Genomic DNA, 24,072 nt, shown 5'->3' on the forward strand with positions numbered 1-24,072 from the left:
TCTTAACCCTTCAAAAACTATATACCTACTCATTAAATCCCTTGCCCACATGCACAAGTAACTATCCACATAGGAAAGCTTCCACAGCCAGTCTTTAGCACTTACCACAATGCTCGTTTTCTACTCAACAAATAATTTTCATAGATGATTCCTGCTATCGTCCTTCCTTTCCCTACACCAGCACCATCACCTATTAAGAAGCCAGCACGATCTCCATTAGGTAGGAATGTTTCATGTTGCTGGGAGAAAAAAAAAGCAGGTTAATTACTCCTTTTGATATTTTGGTGGTCTGTCTTTCATACATTTTTTAGGGTTATATTAACATGACCTATGTTTATATAAATGGCATACAGCTTGGCTTGGCATAGATACTTTCCTTTTATTTACTACACATTCAATCTTGCTACCCTCGCATGCACCAGGTTAACTAAAATTAACAACATAATGAGAATTCTTCCATGCCCCTTTCAACACTTACACAACTTTCAGCCACTGGAGGAAAAAGTTGCAACATATAGCCGTATATGTATGTTCTTATCCAGTGGTTCTATGGGATAGAGTCCCAGCAATGGAACTGCTTGGTCAAAGGATATATGCATTTTCAGTTTTAATACATATTCCCATTGAATTCCAAGGTATAGCATTTGTCATTTCCACTAGCAATGCACTCCGCACACCCGTGTTAGCCATTTAATTTCCTAACACATAAAATTTCTATAAATATTGCATTCACAAGTTTTACATGCAAGGAAAACTTACCTCTGGACTGAAACAATTATATTATATAGACTAAGATTAAAGAATAAACACTGTATAAAACATTATTGCTTACCTGGGCTGCATATGTAATTGCCTCAAGCTGTAATGCTGACAACCAGCCATTGTCAATGGTTTCTTCAGAAATGGATGCTTTGTACCAAACATCGGGAGGAGTAACACTGGACAAAGAACTAGTTTCCACCACAGCATCCGGGTGACGTAGCCCAATTTTTACTAAATGAAAATTTAAAAATATTTCATTTTAATCACGCTAGGTAATAATACTTCCATTTATATTACAAGATATTGCAGTATTTTTTTTTTTTACCTATGACAGAAAATATAAGTAAATACTAGTAAGTAACTATGTAGAGTCACTGACTGATGACAAAGTATTATTTAAGTTTGACTGAAATGTCCAGTTTAGCCGAAACCGGTTTGGCTCAGTGGATAGAGCGTCGGCCTGCGGACTGAAAGGTCCCAGGTTCGATTCCGGTCAAGGGCATGTACCTGGGTTGCGGGCACATCCCCAGTGGGAGATGTGCAGGAGGCAGCTGATCGATGTTTCTCTCTCATCAATGTTTCTAACTTTCTATCTCTCTCCCTTCCTCTCTGTGAAAAATCAATAAAATATATTTAAAAAAAATGAAATGTCCAATTTATCAACTACCTATGTTTTAAATAGTGACTTGGTGATTAAAAAGACTTAGAAAAATAAACTTACTGTACACACCAGGTTCTCCAGTAGTAACAGAACATAATCCTAGATTCAGGGGTTTAAATGAATGAATCATTCACTTCAAAATCAGTGGAAAAGGTCTGCAATATAATTTTATCTTGAAAGATATTTCAAAAGAAATCCTGGCTACAAAATTAAACAATAACTAGCTTCCCAAAATGTATGAAGTGAGTATAATTTCCAATAGGAGTCAGGCCCGAGCTGGTTTGGCTCAGTGGATAGAGCGTTGGCCTGTGGGCTGAAGGGTCCCGGGTTCGATTCTGCTCAAGGGAACATACCCGGGTTGCGGGCTCAATCCCCAGTAGGGGGCAGCAGGAGGCAGCCAATCAATGATTCTCTCTCATCATTAATGTTTCTATCTCTCTCTCCCTCTCCCTTCCTCTCTGAAATCAATAAAAATATATTAAAGAAAAATTGGGAGTCGGCAAACTTTTTCTATAAATGGTCAAGTAGTAAATATTTTTGGCTTTGTGAGGCATCTGGTCTTTTCTACATCTACTGAACATTGCTGTTGTAGCAGGGCTAAAGCAGCTATAGCCAATAAATAACCAACGGGCTTGGCTATATTCCAATAAACTTTACACATTTTTATTGATTACAGAGAGGAAGGGAGGGGGGAGAGAGAGAGACGGGTGGGGGGAGGAGGGAGAAACATCAATGATGAGATTCACTGATCGGCTGCCTCCTGCACACCCCCTACCGGGGACCGAGCCCACCACCTGGTCAGGTTTCCTGCCGGGGAATTGAACCGTGACCTCCTGGTTCATAGATTGACGCTCAACCACGCCAGCCAAGTCAGAACTTTATTTATAAAAACGGACAATGGTCCAGATTTACTTTGCTGACCTCTGGTTTAAAGGGCCATCGGTAAACTTTCAATCCTTTTGTGAAGACTATTATTGGAAAATTTCCGATACCACAATCCAAAGCTCATTTTAGATAAGCAGAAAAGTATGAGATCTTAGAACCCATACATGGTTGGTAAACAGACATTTTTAGTTTAGTGGCTTTTCATAGAAAAACAGAGTATATAAAACACAAGTAATTATTAATTTTCATGGTCATTATGGAAAAAAGACAGAAATGATGTTAATGTAAGCCAATGCATTTAAATAGCACATTTTATCTTTAAGATCCCCATGTTTTTATTTTGTTTTGTTTTTTAAATATATATATATATATTTTTTTTAAAAAAACACATTTTTTTATATTTTATTGATGTTTTACAGAGAGGAAGGGAGAGAGATAGAGAGTTAGAAACATCGATGAGAGAGAAACATCGATCAGCTGCCTCCTGCACATCTCCCACTGGGGATGTGCCCACAACCCAGGTACATGCCCCTGACCGGAATCGAACCTGGGACCCTTCAGTCCGCAGGCCGACGCTCTATCCACTGAGCCAAACCGGTTTCGGCTTAAATATATTTTTATTGATTTCAGAGAGGAAGGATGAGGGAGAGAAAGATGGAAACATCAATGATGAGAGAGAATCAATGATCGGCTGCCTCCTGCACGCCTCCTACTGGGGATTGAGCCCGCAACTCTGGCATGTGCCCTTGACCAGAATCGAACCAGGGACTCTTCAGGCTGCAGGCTGACACTCTATCCACTGAGCCAAACCAGCCAGGGCTGTTTTTTGTTTTAAATAAGCTCTATAAATTACACAAAGTACATATTTACATCTCTGCAATTTATTGGTTTTATATTCACTGCTAACTCAAAACAATATAAACCCAAGCTTTTATTCCTTTTTAAAAATATATCTTTATTAATTTCAGAGAGGAAGGGAGAGGGAGAGAGAGATAGAAACATCAATGTTGAGAGAGAGTCACTGATCGGCTGCCTCCTGCACACCCCACACAGGGGATTGATTTGAGCTCACAACCTGGGAATGTGCCCAGATAGGGAATCGAACTGTGACCTCCTGGTTCATGGGTTGACACTCAACCACTGAGCCACGCTGGCTGGGAACGCTTTTATTCTTTGTTTTAAAAGACTTCAACCTAAAACAAAGTTCTAACTTTGTATAGAAGAAAACAACAACACAGTATATGTGTATATATTTTCAAACATATTCTAGTTTAAAACATTACAAAGCTGGTGCTTGTCAAATTCTTAAGTGCCCACATTGACAGACCCTAATAGATAATAACATGTAAGGGAAAGTTTTTAAGTTCAAGAGGAACATGGAAGTCTTTCATTATTTTGGCAAATCCTAAAGACATACATTTTATTGGCATATACTCTGCGTAGGTTTCTGCATGGCCCATTTCTTCTTCATCCTCTTCCTCTGGTTCATCTTCCTCTTTTACAACAGGAACCTTCTGTAACACAAAGACAGCATAATCAATTCTAATCCGAGAGACTAGAGGCCCGGCCAACACATAAAAAATCTTCTGCAGGAATGCCAACCATCTTCAGTCCTGGAAACATGACATAACACTGCTACATTCCCTGACATCAGGATTCCTCATGGCTTCAATGCTTCTCCAATGAGCACAGATCATCCATGACTTGCTCTCATCCCTGACACACAAAGGGGCCACCACAGGGCCTCACCTGTCTTTTATTTGTGTAGCCTTGGGCAAATTAAAATTCTAAGTCCGCCCACTCCACTTTATCTCAACTATAACAGGAATGCATACTCCGCTAAATGACCGGCTTCCTTCCGTCTCCCTCTACCTTAGCTCCCCTACCTAAACTTAGAGGATAAGATGGTAATACCAAAGGGTCACAAAATCCAGGGACTACACAGATAATATTTCTAAGCCAGTAGGATATAAAATGGCAACTGCCGCCAAGCTTAGGGTACAGGAGATACACAGGAGGTACAGAGACTGTGGGACCTGGGCAATGCCTGCCCAACACACAAAGTAAATGTCCACTAGTCAACTCCAGGCACATTTTACTGGGTGAGGAATGTGGGCCTAGGGTTCTCAGGTACTCCTATTTTTTTAAGAGAACCCAGAAGTCAGGAATTATGTGTTAGCGAAACTTCAAAAATTTTCAAAAGCTTGTGGAGGCCAAACAAAACACAGGTATCCACTGGTTTTGGTCCATAGGCTATCAGTATGCAAACTACAACACAATATAGACTTTGGCATATTATAGGCAAACATGGGTTCACTGTGAGCCTGAGCACTAACTACATACATTTCTTGGAGAAAAATGAACTCTTAACTTTGCAGAAATCCACTTAGATAAGCTGTTGATGCACGAGCATCAAGTCCTGGGACTGCCAGCACCTGCTCTCCAGCTCCCCGCACATAGCCCCAGGCACAGCTGCGCTGCCGTCTAATTCCTACTCCATCCCCAGTGCCATCAATCCTCTCCTACTGTTATGTGTAGTTGTCTTGTCCTGTTTTCCTTTTTCCTGTTCCCCTCATTCTTCCTAATGCCAAGTTTAGACCTTTATTACCCTTTCTGCATTACTTAACCAACCTCCTTCAAGCTCTCTCTTCCCTTACCCGAACTCATCCTGAATCATTAGCACGTCCCTCCACTTCTAGGCTGCTGCACCAAGTCCAAGGTCCTTCGAATTCACGTTGGGACCCTCCACAAAGCCCAAATCAACCACTCCATTTTCTGCAAGCCATGTATCTTGGCTTAGTGTCACCCAAGCACTTGGCTGCCACCACCTCCTCTGTGCCTATTAATGCTTTAATTTCGCTCCCTTCTGAAAATGCCCTCTCTCCATACACAACACCCAAGCTCCGTTATACCTTCTCTATAAAAAAAATTCTTCGCATGCCCAGGAGATTGCACTTTCCTCCACACTCATTACCCTTTTGCCAGCATCTCAATGTACCTTTTGCTGTACCTTGTTAAAATGTCTGTCACATTCCTTGTTTATTCAAGGGGGAGCCATGCAATGCAGTACACTCCTGGTAAAAACCTACCACACAAACTCAGTATTATACGTAGCGCAGCTTATTTTTTTTAAAAAATATATTTTATTGACTTTTTACAGAGAGGAAGTGAGAGGGATAGAGAGTTAGAAACATTGATCAAAGAGAAACATCGATCAGCTGCCTCCTGCACACCTCCCCACTGGGTATGTGCCCGCAACCAAGGTACATGCCCTTGACCGGAATCGAACCTGGGACCCTTGAGTCCGCAGGCTGACGCTCTATCCACTGAGCCAAACCGGTTAGGGCCGTAGTGCAGTTTTTACATAAATGTACAGAATCGATGGACTCCGTACATTGGAAGCATACAGCATTTCCAAAATGTGAGAAAAAGATTAGCATATTAATTACTCATACCTAGACCATTATATGATGACAACTCATAAACAGCTATACATTCATATTCAATCCCAAATGAACAGTTACCAAATACTTCCCTGGGTTTTTTCCCCCCTGATTAGATGTGATTCACAATAAAAAATGTTGTCCTGGCTGGTGTTGTTTAGTGATTAGAGGTTGCCCCACGCACCAAAGAATCAGGGGCTCGATTCTGGTCAAGGGCACCTACCCGGGTTGCAGGTTCAATCCCTAGCCGCAGCTGGGGTATGTGCAGGAGGCAACCAATTGATGTATTGCTCTCACACTGATGTTTCTCTCTCTCTCTCTCATTCTTCCCCTTTCCCTCTCCCTCCCACCCGCCCACTCCCTTGAAAACTCAATGGAGAAAATATCCTCTAGTGAGGAGTAACCAAACAAGCAAAAAAAGATGTCAGTACTTCATATATCATTACATCCATCTTATCAATTATGCAAGTTTTAACCACCTTGTTCAGTATATATTAGTTTGTTCCCAGTGAAGTTTAATGCTGTTTCATTAGTTTATGTAGCTGAGTAGCCCACCTTCACCCAAAAAAATAGTTTCCTAAGGATTGTTCTAGAACACTTTTAGGCAAGAGTCTTTTACATGACACAAAAATACAGATACAGCTTTGAAACTCACCATGGTCGGGGAAAAACTCCTCATCTTCATGTCATTTATCCATATTCTTGCTACCTCTTTATTAGAAGACTCCTTCTTTACTGTGCCGTTGCTTACATCAGCTGAAGGGGAGAGTCAATTTACATTTTAGAACAAAATCTCCATTTCTTTTCCTACAGTTTTTTTAAAAATTCAGTAAAGTTTACCCACTTCATAAACCCAAATACACGGATTTGCTTATCACTAACTTAAAGTCAGCATAAGGATGAAAACATTCAAAGCTGTGTCCCATTTTGGAAGAATTAACCTTAGAAAACAAGTAATTTAAAAGGAAATGTGCACAAAAAACTTGAAAGCTATTTATCAAAAAGAAAGCTTTAACCAGAACAATTTGATAGTTCATTTCAATACGAATGCCAAGAGCCAGCATTTCTTTAAGATACTTCACTTGGGGCCCTGGCTGGGGAACTCAGAGGCTACAAAGTCATCTGGATATGCCAAAGTTGTGGATTCGATGCCCGGTCAAAGCACATACAAGAACCAACGAATGAATGCATAAATAAGTGGAACAACAAATTGATGTCTTTCTCTGTCCCCGCCCCACTCCCCTTTACTCTCTAAAATCCATATTTTAAAAAGATACTTCACTTGGTTCATTAAAACAAACAACAAAACTTAGTATTCTCACCAAGACAGAATCAATCTCACTGGATCTGAAGGTGCCTACTAACTTTCAAGGCAAAAGAATTATTTCCAGAAAGGAAAAAAACAACAAATGGGGACTATCTTCCTCTTTTCCTCAGAATAAAGAAAACAAGTAATCTATGATGAACCTTTTCTTTTCTTATACCAATGCTTTGCATATTTTTTTAGATACAGCAACAGAAGCCCTCAATCTGAGTGTCAAAGTAGAACTGCTTGGTCAAAGAGTTCAGAGCCCCTGTAATTAGCCTACATCTCTAAGTATTCGGGAAGCATCCTAGTACCTGGGATTCTTGAGATCACAGTGTGAAAATCACATCAAGGGCAATGATTAGCGTCTTGTATGTTCTACCAAAAGATGGGGAGTATTTCAGAGCCTGTCACAGGGGAGTCCAGAACAAATGGGATTAAAGTGCTGACAAAATAATGCTGGACAAGATAATAAAGTTACTTTGGGTGCCAATTTGTTTCACTGTAGGAGAGTGAACTGTAGGAGAGCCAGTGAATAGTTCTCCAAGTGGCAGGACTGGAGCTCAAGTGAGAGATGAGAACCCCTAAGGGCTAAGGGCTCCTAACGGGGCAACAGCCAGAGATAAATACAAGAACATGCAACACCTTGCTCTGTGCCGCTTCATACTTTTAATGTCCTTCCCTTTCAGTATAAACATGACTCTCTCCTGCAACACAAACATGTGCTTATCTTCAGCATTCACTTACTGTTTCTTTTTCAGCCCTGGCCTGGTCTGACTTTCTCAGGCTTCCACACAAGGATGTCCTTGATTTGCAGTCTTTTGTCTTTTAAAATTACTATTTTGGATATGGGAGTGTTACTGCACAGCTCCACATCTTTCCTGTTTTCTGTTCTCTCTAAACTTTTTCCTCCCATGGCATATATCCTCTCTTTTAAATTATAAAAGCACATGCTGACTTGAAGGGTGGAGTGGAATACTTAGAGAGCCACTCACATAAAAGCAGCAATCTCTCCTCATTAAATCCAAAAACTTTAATGAAAAGCAGCTTCCGCCGAAACCGGTTTGGCTCAGTGGATAGAGTGTCGGCCTGCGGACTGAAGGGTCCCAGGTTAGATTCCGGTCGGTCGAGGGCATGTACCTGGGTTGCGGGCACTTCCCCAGTGGGGGAGTGTGCAGGAGGCAGCTGATCGATGTTTCTCTCTCATCGATGTTTCTAACTCTCTATCCCTCTCCCTTCTTCTCTGTAAAAAATCAATAAAATAAAATAAAAAGACAGATGAATTCTATTTTACCTTTAAAAATAAACGTACTATACTAAACACGAAGCTTGAGTACTCCACTTAAAATTATAACCTGTTCCTGCCCTACACAACATTTTCAGTTTCTTTCCATCACACTTATCCCTGAGATATTATATAACTTACATACTATGAAACATCACTAGAATGTAAGCGCCATGTGGGAAGTGATTTCAACCGTTTTCATCTCAGCCATAGCCTCAAAAATCCCAGAACAGTGCTTGACACATAGGCACTCAATAAATATTTGTTCAATGAGTGAGCAACAACAACAAAAAAGCCACTCCAAGGCAGAAAAACTAACTATAAAATCTACATTCTTGCCCTAACCGGTTTGGCTCAGTGGATGGAGTGTCAGCCTGAGGACTCAAGGGTCATCCCAGGTTCAATTCCGGTCAGGGGCATGTACCTTGGTTGCGGGCACATCCCCAGTGGGGGGCGTGCAGGAGGCGGCTGATCTATGTTTCTCTCTCATCGATGTTTCTAACTCTCTATCCTTCTCCCTTCCTCTCTGTAGAAAATCAATAAAATATATTTTTAAAAAAATAAAATAAAATCTACATTCTTTATGCATAAATGAATTCCTAAAAAGGTGTGATCAAACTATTACTGGGCTGTTTCCCTTTAAATCTAAACCTATCGTTAAAGTATTATGGATTAGCTGGTGGTAATGATTGTACAATCCTGTGAATATATTAAAACCCACTGAACTGTACAGTTTAAATGGGAAAATTTTATAGTATGTAAATTGTATCTCAATAAAGCTGCTATAAAGAAGTATTATAGGTGTTGACTCTTCAAAGAAAACATAGTGAATTATTTTATAATGAGTACTAGAGGCCCGGTGCACAAAAATTTGTGCACTCGGGGGAAGGGGGGGTCCCTCAGACCGGCCTGTGCCCTCTTGCAGTCTGGGACCCCTCGGGAGATAACGACCTGCTGGCTGAGGCCTGCTCCCGGGTGGCAGAGGGCAGGCCCAATCCCTAGGTGCAGCCCCTGGTCGGGCTCAGAGCAGGCCCGATTGGGGAGTTGGGGCGCCTTCCCCTGTCATGCACAGAGCAGGGCAGATTGGGAGGTTGCGATGCCACCCTCAGTCACACTCAGGGTAGGGCCGATTGGGGGGTTGGGGCACTGCCCCCTGTCACACTCAAGGCAGAGTCGATGGGGAGGTTGCGGCGCCACCCCGTCATGCACAGAGCAGGGCCCATCAGGGGGTTGGGGCTCCATACCCTGTCACGCACAGAGCAGGGTCAATCAGGGGGTTGGGGAGTTCCCCCCTGTCACTCACAGAGTAGGGCCGATAGGGGAGTTGGGGCACCGCCCCATCACACTCAGGGCAGGGCCGATCAGGGGGTTGGGGCGCCGCCACTCTCATACTCAGGGCAGGGCCAATGGGGAGGTTATGGCTCTACCCCATCACACACAGAGCAGGGCCCGGAGGGGGGGGGGAGGCGGCGGGGGGGGGCGCGCGCGCACCCTGTCACACACAGAGCTGCAGGGCGATCAGGGGGTTTGGGTGCTGCCCCCTGTCACGCTGATCCCGGTGCTGGGAGGCATATTACCCTTTTACTATATAGAATAGAAGCCTGGTGCATGGGTGGGGCTGGCTGGTTTGCCCTGAAGGGTGTCCTGGATCAGGGTGGGGGTCCCCACTGGGGTGCCTGGCCAGCCTGGATGAGGGGCTGAGGGCTGTTTTCAGGCTGGGACTGAAGCTCCCAACTGCTCCTTTTTTTCTTTTTCTTTTTTTATTCTGGGCCAGCTTTAGCTCGGAGGCCTCGGCTGCTGAAAACAGGTTTCTGGCCTTTGTTTACTGTCTGTATTTGATACAATGTTGCGGTCCGGCTGGCTGAGTAAAGCAGGTTTCTGGGGTTTTTTTTAGCTTCTTTAATCGCAACATAGTTGCTTAGAGTTGCAGCTGAGAGGCCGGCAAGTCAGGCGGGGAACATTGGAGTTCTCCGTCACTGAAGCAAGCAAGCCTCCCTGTTGGCATCAGCTGCCTGGCTGCCGGCCGCCATCTTGGATGCCAGTTAATTTGCATATCTTGGCCCTACTCTGTGAGTGACAGGGGGATTAGCCAATGGGAAGGGTAGCGGAGTGACACTAATTACCATGTTTCTCTTTTATTAGATTAGATATGTACTTTAAAGGAAAATTTAATAAAAACACAACTGTCCATAAGTAATGAAGCCAATGACAGACAAAATCATAAAACTGCAAAGGTCAGAGTTAAAGTATCAGGCTATCAGTTTAAAGCTTGTTCACCTCACGCATGGTCCAAGGACCACCAGCAACAGCACCTCCCGAACTCTTAGAAATGCAGAATCTTGGGCCCCACCAGACCAGACCTACAGAATCTGATTGTTTTTTAACAAGATCCCCAGTGATTCACAGGCACATTAAGTTTGAGAAGCACTGATTTAAAGGATTGAGAAAAATGTTAACCGGTTATTCACCATATATAAAACTGAGGTCTCATGATGTCAATGAAACTACTTGGAAATTCCACACCTCATTTCAAGGTTTAATGCTAAGTTTTTTGTTTTGTTTGTTTGTTTTTTAAATATATTTTATTGATTTTTTACAGAGAGGAAGGGAGAGAGATAGAGAGTTAGAAACATCGATGAGAGAGAAACATCGATCAGCTGCCTCCTGCACATCTCCTACTGGGGATGTGCCCGCAACCCAGGTACATGCCCTTGACCGGAATCGAACCTGGGACCTTTCAGTCTGCAGGCCGATGCTCTACCACTGAGCCAAACCGGTTTAGGCAATGCTAAGTTTTCTAAATTTTTGCTTCTCTTGAATTGTATAAATACTATAAGTATTCAGACATAAAGTTTTTACGTCTTTCATGTCCAGTTCTTTTAAGACCCAAGAAACCCTTAAAAACACAGTGATATATCTTATCAAAGGCAGACAACTGACACCACTGAAAGCAGACTTACTAGCTGCTGTTGCAACTGGCTGAGCGATATTAGCTGGTGGCTTCAGTTTCATGAGTTCATTCAGACTATTATTTTTCAGAAGGTCCTTCAGTTGAACCTGGTCTTTTGAAGGTGCAGAGGTCACGGCATTTCGTACTGCTGGTACTGAGACCGAAGGGCGTGTGTTTGCAGAGGTCTGGATAAACTTTGCTAAAGTGATGGTTTGCCTATTCGTTGTTACAGGTGGTGCTTTAGTCATTACAATTGTAGATCCCAAGGTCGGAAGTTGATTTATTTGATTCAGCACAAATGTTGTCGTAGATGGAGGCTGCTGCTAGAAAAGAAAACCACACACATCACACCACTGAAAAATGCTGTCTCCTCTAATGTAGCCACTATCAGTAGGCCATTTAAAACCTAAAATTGACTTATTCTTACCTAGCCACTGGCACCTCATTTTTAATTAAATATGATTATAATAAACTACCAACTAGAACACACCATTTTGAGGGGAAAAAGGTACAGTGGTGCGACATTTTATATAACTGTTGGGGAGAGCAAACATAAAATGGGACTCTCCTAAGCAAGCTGTGATGTACAGTAACCTTGTAACACAAGGAACAGAACAGAAAGAGTGTATAATCTCAGCACTGCCCCAGCTGGGCAGAGAACATTGGGTACATCACTTTACCTCTGGAGGCCCAAGCTCTCTGAGGACCATTTTCGGTTTCTAAGATTCCAGGACTCCTGTCCAATGTTTGCTATCACAGAGATTCTATTAATGTTTAGAACTTAAGATAAAACCACCAAGCAGAGCTCTAAATTCTCATGTCACACGAATGGTCAGACAGGCACATTACAAATAATTGGTGATCATGTCACCAATTAAAAAAAGGTCAAGATTTGAGGATAACAGTATGTCTGTGACTACAAGCAACTAAAGTATAACTGAGATACTTTTATAAATGTATGCATATTTCTACTTCCTTTTCACCTCAAACTATGTTATTTCTCCATGGCCTCTGTAACAAGAATCTTCCAGATACTACTTATCGCTATTACATAAAACTCAACAAGTTTATCATGTTACCAAATTTTAAAGTTTGTCCAATAACTTTACATCACTAGGTGGAAGTTAATAACTGCTATGTTTAAAGCACAATTATAATCACATAAAAATTACATACCAATGGACAAAAACTTAAACAAGTAAAAATGAAGAGAATAGTGGGATAATGAAAGTTTATCTTTTACTTCATGAATTTTGTATCATTTGCAATAAATAAAATAAATTTGTTTTGTCCAAATTATCTTTTGACCAAAATAAATAAATAAGAATGAAACAAATGTTTTAGAAAATAGGTGAGAGCAAAATATTGGGAAAGAAGTAGCAAAAATCAGAACTAGTGAGATAAAACTGTTTTGTATGAAAGGTTACTTCCTTACTATAGTCCTAAACTATTTCCGTAGTAATGCCAAATCTAAATAATTCTTACCCTAACATTTAACAGTGCTGGAGTAGGTACCGTCTCTGGTTCTTGTTTAACAGGAACTGCTGCTTCAGTCTCCAAACCTAGTTCTAATGTACTAAGTGGCACTGACTGGAGAGAAAACAACATCGAGAAAAAGAATGACGCAGTGAATTCCGTTTCAAGAACAAGAGATGTATTTTATTAAAACAAAAAATATTAAGCTTTACATTCAAATGGAATGTAAAATCACTAGTGCCAAGTAAAAAGGAACAATCTCTGCAAGGATACCAGCTTCACAAAATTTCACTAACACCAGAATCTCACTTTTGCTTTCAGAAAATGTGTCTAGTAAAACCTCAGAAAAATGCCCTATAAAGTACATAGAGACAACTAGTAAGGGGATTAACCATCCTCACAGAAAAATAAGCAATTCATCTCTTACTTTTATATATACAACAAAGCAAAAAATGTTTTGATTTTCATTGCAAATGTTTTCCATCTCATGAATGAAGACTAATATTCAACATAAAAATAACCTTCACATACATGTTTAAGTTAAGACTTAATATTACCTACTTTCATAAGTAGAAATTAAAATTAAGGGGAAAAATCTCCTTTTTAGAGGCTTTGGAGGACTCTTACCTGGTGAACTGAAGGGGTAGGTGTTGGAGTTGCAAGCCCCGCATCTCCACCATCAATATCAAAGAGGTCATTCGGACTAATTCCACTCTCACTCAAAGCAGCAAGCAATAAATCTTGTCCTGGCTCCACCATCTTTAGAACAAAATATTAAGTGTTAACATAAAAAACTTAAAATGATAATTAACTCTCTTCTAAATATAAACCAACATTTCATTTTCTACCAGATCCATTCATTCAATGTTTACGAGGAACCGGCTGCGTGTCAGGCAAAAAGGAGGAATAGTTTCTGATCCCCAAAAATTCAAATTAAGATATAAAGGACAGCAAAGTATGTCAATCACAGCAAGAATATGTCCACAAAATGCTGTGGGAAAACCAAAGGAAATGCTGAACTCTGCTGAGGGAGAGAGGTTACGAAGACGACATTGGAGCCAAGAGTCAAAGAAAATCGCCCGGTGGACAAGGATCTCCTGGACAGTGTGTGTATTCAAATCCATGGACACGTGAAAGACATTGGCACTCCTTAAGACCAGAAACAGGGAGACAAAAACTGCTACATCAGGCCAGGAGAGCCGATGTGTACAACAGCAGGAAGTAAAGAAGTGGGTATGGATTCCAACATATTTAGGAGAGAGAATTCCTAAGACCAGGTTTAAATAAAAGCTCAAAATGGAAGGGAGAATATGAAGGAGAAAAAAAACCACACACACAAAAAACACAGGAGTTGATGGATAATTAGAGTTAAGCCAAGAGAGAGTAATCAAAAGTTGAGCCCAGGAGACCTGAAAGATGAGTTATATGGGTCTTAAAGGGAGAATGCCTATTTAGGAGCAAGCAGGTACATTTTATTTTATTGTTTCAGTTTTTTTTTTTCCAATATATTTTGTTGATTTTTTACAGAGAGGAAGGGAGAGGGATAGAGAGTTAGAAACATCGACGAAACTGCAGCGGGAAGGCCGGGGAGGGTTGGGGGGCAAGAGGGAGGGGGGTAAGAGATCAACCAAAGGACTTGTATGCATGCATATAAGCATAACCAATGGACATAAGACACTGGGGGGTAGGGGAGGCCAGGGGATTGTCAAGGGCGGGGGGGGGGGGGAAGGGACACATATGTAATACCCTTTGTAATACTGTAAGGAATAAAAAAAAATTTAATAAATAAATAAAGAAAGAAACATCGATGAGAGAGAAACATCGGTCAGCTGCCTCCTGCACACTCCCCACTGGGGATGTGCCCGCAACCAAGGTACATGCCCTTGGCCGGAATCGAACCCGGGACCCTTGAGTCCGCAGGCCGATGCTCTATCCACTGAGCCAAACCGGTTAGGGCAGCAGGTACATTTTAGATTGGGGTTTCCCAACTGCACTCTTAGGAGTGAGAGCAAAGTATTCTACAAAAGCTTAACAGAACTTTCTTAATTTTAACTTTTCTCATTAATTTATCTGAAAGAACCAATTTATATATACAAACATACTTATGGGAAATCTGTACTTGTTTTTCTTAGAAAGTTAATTTCATGTTATATAAACACACTAATTTTCAGCTAGTCCATTTGTTCTCAGACTATGCAATAGAATTAAATGTCAGTGTTTCGTTATGTCCTACAAAAAGGTGTTAGCCAAGAATGCAATAAACATGACTTCCAACATATAAGAACTTCTATTTTAGATGAAAGCAATATAACTAACATAGAAATCTTCTCCTAGCACCCTAACCGGTTTGGCTCAGTGGACAGAGCGTCAGCCTGCGGACTCAAGGGTCCCGGGTTCGATTCCGCTCAAGGGCATGTACCTTGGTTGCAAGCACATCCCCAGTAGGGGGCATGCAGGAGGCAGCTGATTGATGTTTCTCTCTCATCGATGTTTCTAACTCTCAATCCCTCTCCCTTCCTCCTCTCTGTAAAAAAAAATCAATAAAATATATTTAAAAAAAAAAAAAGAAATCTTCTCCTAGGTAGGTCTATGCCACACAAGCATGTTATCACTTAGAAAGAAGCTCTAATGAACCCATGAATGAATTTAAGGTAGAAAACCACAGACATCCAGAATTGAAACTAAGGGCAGATTCACAGCTTAAAGGATGGGAGGAAGGACAGAGTCCAAAGGAGACTTCCCAAAACTTTTCAGAAAAAGGAAAAGAAGCCTAAGGAAGAAAACAATTTGAGTAGGAAGAAGGAAGGGAAGGGAACTGACCGTGACTAAGTACCTTTTACAAGCCTGACACAGTGTTAGGCTCTCCATATACATCACAAGCCCACAACCCTAAGCAAGATGAAACTGAGGCTGGCTCAGAAAGCTTAAATTCCCTGGTCAAGATCACCCATTCACATCTATATCTTCAAAGCCCATTTATTCTCTTTTCAATGAGTTGATCAAAAAGTCAATGTTGGTAACCCTGAAAGTTTCAACACTTAACTTAAAATTGGAAGGGGGTGGAGTATTAGACAGCAAGATGCACGGTACAAATATGTACTTTAAATGCTTTAAATAGCCGAAACTGGTTTGGCTCAGTGGATAGAGCGTCGGCCTGCGGACTGAAAGGTCCCAGGTTCGATTCCGGTCAAGGGCATGTACCTGGGTTGCGGGCATATCCCCAGTAGGAGATGTGCAGGAGGCAGCTGATCGATGTTTCTCGCTCATCGATGTTTCTAACTTTCTATCTCTCTCCCTTCCTCTCTGTAAAAAATCAATAAAATATATTTAAAAAAAATAAAAATAAATAAATGCTTTAAATATATTTCCAATCCATAAATTACCTCATTAGGACCTGTGGGAATAGGGGGTGATCTTGGCCCACTTACTATAGCTAATCTTGACCTAAATTAATAGAACTTGAGACTATCAAAATGCCATATTTTAAAAGTAATTACTGGAAATAGTTTATGTACATTAGAAACAAAAGCACAGTTTTAAGACATTGACTCCTAAACTACAGACCACAGAACCCTTGGAGGTCAGGGCCCTTTGATCCATCAGTTTTGCACCAAGTCTGGTCTACTTATACTCAAGAGTACAGAAATGTCATTAACTCATGAGACAAAAACAAAATCACCAAAAAGTGTTACTGAATTCGAGAGCCTTTTGAAATATAGTTTCTGAACAATGAGCATTAAAAGTACAAAAATATGCCCAGCTAGTGTTGCTCAGTGGTTGAGTGTCAACCTATGAACCAGGAGGTCATAGTTGGATTCCTGGTCAGGGCACGTGCCCAGGTTTTGGTTGCATCCCCAGTAGGGGCGTACAGGAGGCAGCGACCAATGATTCTTTCATCATTGATGTTTCTCTCTCCCTTCTTCTCTGAAATCAATAAAATATTTTAAAAGTACAAAAATATTATCATGGAAGGGAGGAATCAATTTTGGGGAGAAACTTGATATTTAGACAAGAAATGATGGCAGCAGTTCAGTGACCTACCCAAAATTCATTCATAGGAATCACAATTTGAGACCTCTGATTTGAGTAGTGACCTAGTATTGACAATGTCTGTAAAAGATATTTTTTCTTAGGAGCTATTAATAAAAGACATTTTAATTTTATATACATTTTACACACAAACAAATCTAGGGATACTTTCTCTCTTAGCCAATTGAATACAAATTCTCTACTTGTACTTTTTTGCAGTGAGGAGGAAAAGGGATAGAGAGGGAACATCTGTGCCATTCTCTAACTCCATTAGCCAAACCCCTTAATATTTAATCATAGTCCTATTCTGAAATTATTACAGACTCATGGAATTTCAGTGCTCAGCTGAGAGAGCCCTTAAAAGGCTATATTATCCAATCTTCTCCTCCTCGATTTATAATAAGTAGGATTTATTCCTGAGAGGGAAAACATTTTCACTTTGAACGGTCTAAATACAATATAAATGCAAATACTGTTAGGTGTAAGAGAACTGTGTTACATTGTGTCTACTAAGGATCACATAGACCTCAGATGACAAGCAACATGTAGCAATCTAACAAACCCCAAAGTTACTAACAGCAGTGATTCTCTCTCAGACAATGGACAACAAAATGGCTCCATTTTTCTCATAAATACATTTGAAAATAATCACCTAGTTCAAAATAGTACATTATAAAGGGGACAATGATAAATAAGAAACAAGGACATGGTAGTAGAGAGAAACTAAGAGCCACCCTTGGCAGGAAGAGAATCCTGAGGAAACAATAGCCAATCGGAAGAATGAAAGGATACAGTTCCCACAGAGAATACCAACACTGAAACCTATCAAGGAGGACAAGGTTTCTCTTGTTGAGACCTAAAACAGATCTCCATAGCTTACAGCTCATGCCAGTTACCAGGGATGTGTCTACAGCAGCCCACAACAGAGGTTGAAAAGACCATGGAGTCAAGCAGAATATCAGGGTTCAAATACTGGCTACATCACCCACTTAGTAAGTATAATATGGTCAAGTAATATACTATGACTCAGTTTCCTCGTCTTCAAAGAGGAATAAAATAGAACTTGCCTAATAGGAATTGCTGTACTACCTGAAACAAAAGTTAGCTACTATCATTTTGATAAACATTAGTATCTTGTCCAAAAAACGTGTGTTTTTTTTTCTATATCACTGATGCAACACTTTATTTCCCAGAATACAAACTATTTGTTGGAAACCTATCCAATAATTAACTTCCAAATTAGTTCTATAAAATACCAGTTCCCTTTTTACCGAAAGTGTCATGTATCCAGTTAATCAGAGTCTCAGGACACTGATACCTTTAAGTGTGCACAGAAAATATCACTTAGCAAGTTATCTTTGCCAGAACTAATAACAAAAACGTTTATTTCTCCTTATTTAATAGTACTAAGCATGTCTGATTTTTGACTCAGCTTCAATTTTGCTTTCATGCAGCCCAGATGTGTGACTGACATAGTTTAAGAATTTTGCCCTGTCCAGTGTGTTCAGTGGTTAGAGCATAAGCCCACAAACTGAAGGGTCTCAGGTTTAATTCCTGGTCAGAGGCACATACCTGGGTTGCAGGTTCCATCCCCAACCCCAGTCGGGCACCTGTGGGAGGCAACCAATTGATGTGTCCCTCTCCCTTCCCTTCCTCTCTGTCTCTGAAAATCAATGGGAAAAGTATCCTCGGATATTAAAAAAAAATTTTTTTAAGGATAATGAGCCACTTAGAATTTAGTAGATATAGTCTATCAACAAGTATTTATTTTTTTAACATATTTTTATTGATTTCAGAGATGAAGGGAGAGGGAGAGACAGAAACATCAACGATGAGAATCATTGATCAGTTGCCTCCTGCACGCCCCCTACTGGGGACCAAGCCCACCACCCGGGCATGTGCCCTGACTGAGAATTGAATTGAGGACCCTTCAGTCCACAGGCGGACTGTCTATCCACTGCGCCAAACTGGCTAGCTAGGACAACAAGTATTTATTAAGTGTCTACTGAGTGGTTCATTAAGAATACAAGGAGCAATGACCGGTGTGGCTCAGTGGATAGAGCATCGGCCTGCGGACTGAAGGGTCCCAGGTTCGATCCCGGTCAAGGGCATGTACCTTGGTTGCGGGCACATCCCCAGTAGGGAGTGTGCAGGAGGCAGCTGATCGATGTTTCTCGCTCATCGATGTTTCTAACTCTCTTTCCCTTTCCCTTCCTCTCTGTAAAAAATCATGAAAAATATATTTAAAAAAAAAAAGTATACAAGGAGAGCCCTAACCGGTTTGGCTCAGTGGATGGAGCGTCCGCCTGTGGAATGAAGGGTCCTAGGTTCGATTCCGCTCAAGGGCATGTACCTTGGTTGCGGGCACATCCCCAGTAGGGGGTGTGCAGAAGGCAGCTAATTGATGTTTCTCTCTCATCAATGTTTCTAACTCTCTATCCCTCTCCCTTCTTCTCTGTAAAAAAATCAATAAAATATATTAAAAAAACATTCACAAGAGAAAAAAATGCTTCACAAAAGAAACCCAAGAATCAGGTGAGGCCCTAGCCTGTCTGCTCAGTGGTTAGAGCATCTGCTCCCGGGTTAGGTTCCGGTCAAAGACATATACCTTGGTCGTAGGCTTGATCCTCAGCCCTGGTGAAAGTGCGTTCAGGAGGCAACTAATTAATGTGTCTGATATTGATGTTTCTCTCTCTCTCTCTCTTTCTCCCTCCCTCCCTCCCCCCCCTTCCATTCTCTCTTAAAAAAAAAAAATCAATGGGAAAATATCCTGTGATTAAAAAAAAAGGGGGGGGATCAAATGCAGAAATGAAATAACTTTCTTGATCACCATCAAATTCACATGGCTAGCTTTACTTTTAGTATATGGTTGGATTTTTTTTCTTTTAACTTTCAAGATAATCACTGAGTAAATGCTACCCATTATCCCTTTCCACAGATGAGAAACTGAGGCCTAGAGAAGTGTAGCAAGGTAACAACAAAACCAGAGTGGAGAATTACAAACCCAGGAGGTCTCACACCACATACCTCCAAGATTCTGTACTCTTAACCTTATTCCAGTATTTTTCAATCTGCTGGCCAAAACACAGTGTGTTGTCCAATCAATTCAGTGCACCATAACCAGTATTTTTAAACATCTCAGCATAGAACCGAAAATTAGAAAACATTACTTCATAAGATGAGTTTTTCAGTTCTATGTGTCTATATGCACTAGGTCACAATGTAAAATGTATTTCTTACTGTGGTATGCAGTAAAAAGGTTGGGGGGGGGGGGGTTTCAGCGCTATCCCAAGGTGGTCTTTAATATTTAGTAAATTCAACCACAAAGTGGGTCTGTCAATTAGCACTGAAAAACAAAGACCATTCCAAAAACCTGAGGATGACACCATTTTGGTTATTAATTGGCTACTTAATGTGAAAGCAATTCCTCCCAGAAATTATCTTTACTTTAGGCAGACGAAGCATGGGAACCCACAAAGCTTCATGGAAAGTCAGATTACTAGGATCTGAGTGTTCATGTCCTTCACAGGTGGCAGCTCTGAAATCAAAGCTCAATTTAGAGACTAAGAAATGCCAAAATGTAGCTGTTGCTAGTCTTTGAGGTGAATCATTTTAAAAAGCATATAAAGCTCTGGCCGGGCAGCTCAGGTTAGAGCGTTGACAGATACGCCACATTTGTGGGTTCAATCCCCAGTCGGGGCACATACAAGAGCAACAATGAATGCATAAATAAGTGGAACAGTCAGTATTTCTTTCTCTCAAATCTAAATTTTTTAAAGCTTAAAAAAAAGCATGTAAAGAATCTCCATACTGCCTATTTCTTTTTCTAATTTTTATTGATTGATTGAATGTAGAGAGAGAGAGGGAAGGAGGGTGGAGGGAGGGAGGAACATCGATTTGTTGTTCCACTTAGGCATTCATTGTTTGATCCTTGTTGTGTGCCCTGATGGGATCAAACCCAAAACTTTGGCATTACCGGACAACGCTCTAACTAACTGTGCTATCCAGCCAGGGCCCATACTACCTGTTTTTAATTAGCAATTTCAGCAAAGCCCTTAAAACATGTAAAATTGCCTGACATAGCAGCATTCAATGAATGAATGAACTGCAAGCCACTAAGCCTCCCTTATTAAAGCTTACCCAGCAACTAATGTAAAATTTATTTAAAATTCTGAAGAGAATCATATGGCATAAAGTTAGATTGGGAGATAAAAGGAAGGGGGGGGCGGTTGTCACTGCTCTGGTAAGGTAAAGCCTCTTTAAACATCAAAATAAAATGTTCCCTTGCTTGCAAGATCAATGTGCCGCTCAAGGCACTAGTAGCAAATCCTGCATTTTACCCTAGAAACTGTACAAACTATGTTTTGTGCAGTAAGGTTGACCCCCCCCACACCCGCCCCCAGATTGAAAACCAGGGCTGACTGCCCTAAGCAGCGGGGGAATGGGCTCCATCCGCACTGGGAGCTGGTTGGTCCGCAAGCGCGGTCCGTCTGCTGGCGCTGGGGCAACCTGGGGCTTTGACAGCGTTTGCGACCCTCCCGGCGGCCGCGAGGAGCCCATTCCGTCTGTAACGCCGGCTGTCCAGAGAATATGAAGCACTGAACTGAACATAAACAGGCTAATAATCCACTTTCAAAGGTCAAAGGGGACCCGGGTTTTAACCTTCCCTCGTCAACACGTGTTCAGCACAAACTTCCGGGTGCAGTTACAATTGGCTGCGCAATTCAATGGACAAAAAACGTAGCTTCATTCCACTCTCGCTTTTCTCGCCCCGTCCTTTTCCCACGTTTCTCTCCCGACGACTCCCCCCACCCCCAAAAGACACAAAAGCCTCCCACAGTACACGGAGCACGCCCGGGGGGGGGGGGGGAAGAAAGGAAAAAAAAAAAAAGCTTCTCTGTGCGAGGATCAAGTTAGTGGTCCGCAAACATTAACCAAACAGAGGCACAAAGCCGGGGTGGAAAGGGGAGGAGCTGGGCGCCGGGGTCAGGAGAGAAACCATCTCCAGCGCAGGCACATCCCGATCTCCTCGGCGGTTAAACAGACCCCAAACCGCTTCTGGGAAACCACCCGCGCACACGGGTTTGGGGAACTTTAGGTGCTGCTTACGCCAAACGCTCCCAAAGTACAAGCAAATCCCTCAGCCGCCCTTCCCCTCCACGGGCAGATGCTCCGGGAGGCGGGCGAGGTGGCCGAGGGCGAGATCCACCCCCGGAGCGGGCAAGGCGGGGAGGTGGTCCCCACGTGTCCCGGACCCTCCCCACCGCCCCGACAGCGAGGCGACGCGGCACTGCAAGTGCGGGGTCCGGTCTAGGGGCGCCCCAGCAGCCTCCCGCACTCGCCCTAGAATCCGTGGAGCAACCCTCGGGCGGGAGGGAGGACTTCTGAAGGATCGCGGAGCTCACTTTCCGGCGGGTCCTGGACCTCGCAGCCCCGGTGTACGGCGGGGGCAGCAAGGGAGGCGACCCCAGCGGGACCAGCGCCGGCGTCCGCACACCCTGCTTCCCCACCCAAAGGGGTGCCCCTGGCCCGGGACAGCGGGGCCCCCGGGCCCGACAGCCCCACGCGCGGCGACCGCAGGGCCCGGCGCTGACGGGCGGAAGAAGCGAGCGCGGCGGGGCCGCCGCCGGGACCGTGCCCCCGAGGGCCCCCGGGGCGAACAGCTCAGGGGGCGGCGAGGGAGGCGCCGAACCGGGGTGAGGTGGCGGCGCCCCCCCCCCCCAGCCCGGCCCCACCGGCCCCCTGAGGAGGGTGGGAGTGGGAGGCTGTCCGGCAGAGCGAGTGTGGAAGCTGGAGAGGGTTCAGGGGAGGACTTACTTTCCTTGCGGGATGTGACGCCGGTACACCTTCTCCCGGGCGGCGAGAGTTTGGAGAACCACAGGCGACGGGAGCGGAGGCGGCGGTGGTGGCGGCGGCGGCAGTAGCGGCGTCTGGCTCTGCCTACCTCCCCGCCGCCATCTTGACGCCCCTCCCCCCTGTCCCCCCGCCCCATCGGGAGGGGCGGGGGCGGGGCGACGGAGAAGGCGCAGCGCGCGCAGCGCGCCCCACGTGACTTCCTCCCTCCCCCACCGCGCTCCCCGGCGCCCCTCTCCGCCCCGCCTCCCTCCTAGGTGAAGGAAGATGGTCTGCCCCCCCCATCTTGACCGCCCCCTGCCTTCGCCGCCAAGCACGGGCTCCGCCGGCTCCCGCCGACCCGGTACCAGTGGTTGGATCCAAGAGAATTCCGGAACCCAAACGGTCCATTACCGCGGCTCCGGGGTGGGCGAAGGGTGAGGGGCCGGGTTTCCGAGAAGGGGGAGGGGGAAGCCGAAGGCCGCTTCGGAGAGTCACGTGTCTACTGCTTCCGCCGGCGCTCGAGAGGCCTCGCGAGAATTCCGTTGCCCCTCCCTCTCGATCCCGCTGGCTGCCGGGAAGAAGGTCTGAGCTCCGTGTGCCAGGAGCAGGTCAGCGGGTGGGCCGGGCGCATGCGTCCCGCACCTGCTTTCAAAGTCGGGCCAGGAGGGGCCCGAAGCTGTTTTCAGATCCCTTTTGGCGTGTGGCTTCGGCCCGGGAAGTTACCTTGTGGCTTCTCCGGTACTTTGGAAAGCTCTTCATTACCTATTGAATCCTAGAAGAAAATGTTCGCATAGACCTTGCTGGTTCACAGCACTTTGTTCAATATGAAACCGCAAATAACTCGGAGCCCTTTGGCAGATCCTGTGCCATTAGGAGTGTGAGCACCATCAGCCCCACTTTTTTTCCGCGTACACAGCCAATAACCCGAACAAACTATTGCTGTCAGTCAGTGATTGCTGCAGAATAGGTCTGTCGCTACCACCTCTCACTTCCTTATAATAATACTATGTGACCCAACACAGAATAAGTTAATTTATTGGTAACCCTTTGGTAAAGTCATTCTGAGAGTGTTGTTTGACTCTGTTGCTTAGGTAATAGGCACGCCTGGTTGATTCTTGCCCCCTGCTGGCGGCGCATCGCACTTGCCTAGCGCTGGAAGGAAACCTAGGCGTTGAAAGGCTTGGAGGTTAAGGTGTGAGCTTTTCAAGAGGAAGTGTAGGGCGGGGAGTAGCCATGGCAAAAATAATTATGCATCTCCCAACATAACATTTATATACATAAGCGTGTATTATATATGTGTACCCACATAAATATTTGAAATTGCTTTGTTAAAACTTTACTTCCATTGTTTCATTTAATTAAAAAAAAACTATAGAGATAAAAATATAAAAATAGTTCTATAAGAACAAGGCCTATATCTGTCTTGCTCACTGCTACCCA

The 24,072-nt window shown here is 43.3% G+C and overlaps 1 protein-coding gene across 1 annotated transcript in view; it reads right to left on the reverse strand.

Annotated features, from left to right (window-relative positions):
- SBNO1 (strawberry notch homolog 1) overlaps positions 1-22,791 on the reverse strand; it is a 54,388-nt gene extending 31,597 nt beyond the window's left edge. Inside the window, 8 exon segments of the mRNA XM_059676918.1 lie at positions 106-239; positions 833-993; positions 3,726-3,822; positions 6,407-6,507; positions 11,303-11,615; positions 12,778-12,882; positions 13,396-13,527; positions 22,615-22,791. Of these exon segments, the coding sequence (XP_059532901.1) occupies positions 106-239; positions 833-993; positions 3,726-3,822; positions 6,407-6,507; positions 11,303-11,615; positions 12,778-12,882; positions 13,396-13,527 (1,043 nt within the window). The 5' untranslated portion in view covers positions 22,615-22,791.
- Positions 22,792-24,072: the final 1,281 nt, after the last annotated feature.

This window comes from Myotis daubentonii, chromosome 19, assembly GCF_963259705.1.
Source record: "Myotis daubentonii chromosome 19, mMyoDau2.1, whole genome shotgun sequence".
NCBI classification, from domain to species: domain Eukaryota; kingdom Metazoa; phylum Chordata; class Mammalia; order Chiroptera; family Vespertilionidae; genus Myotis; species Myotis daubentonii.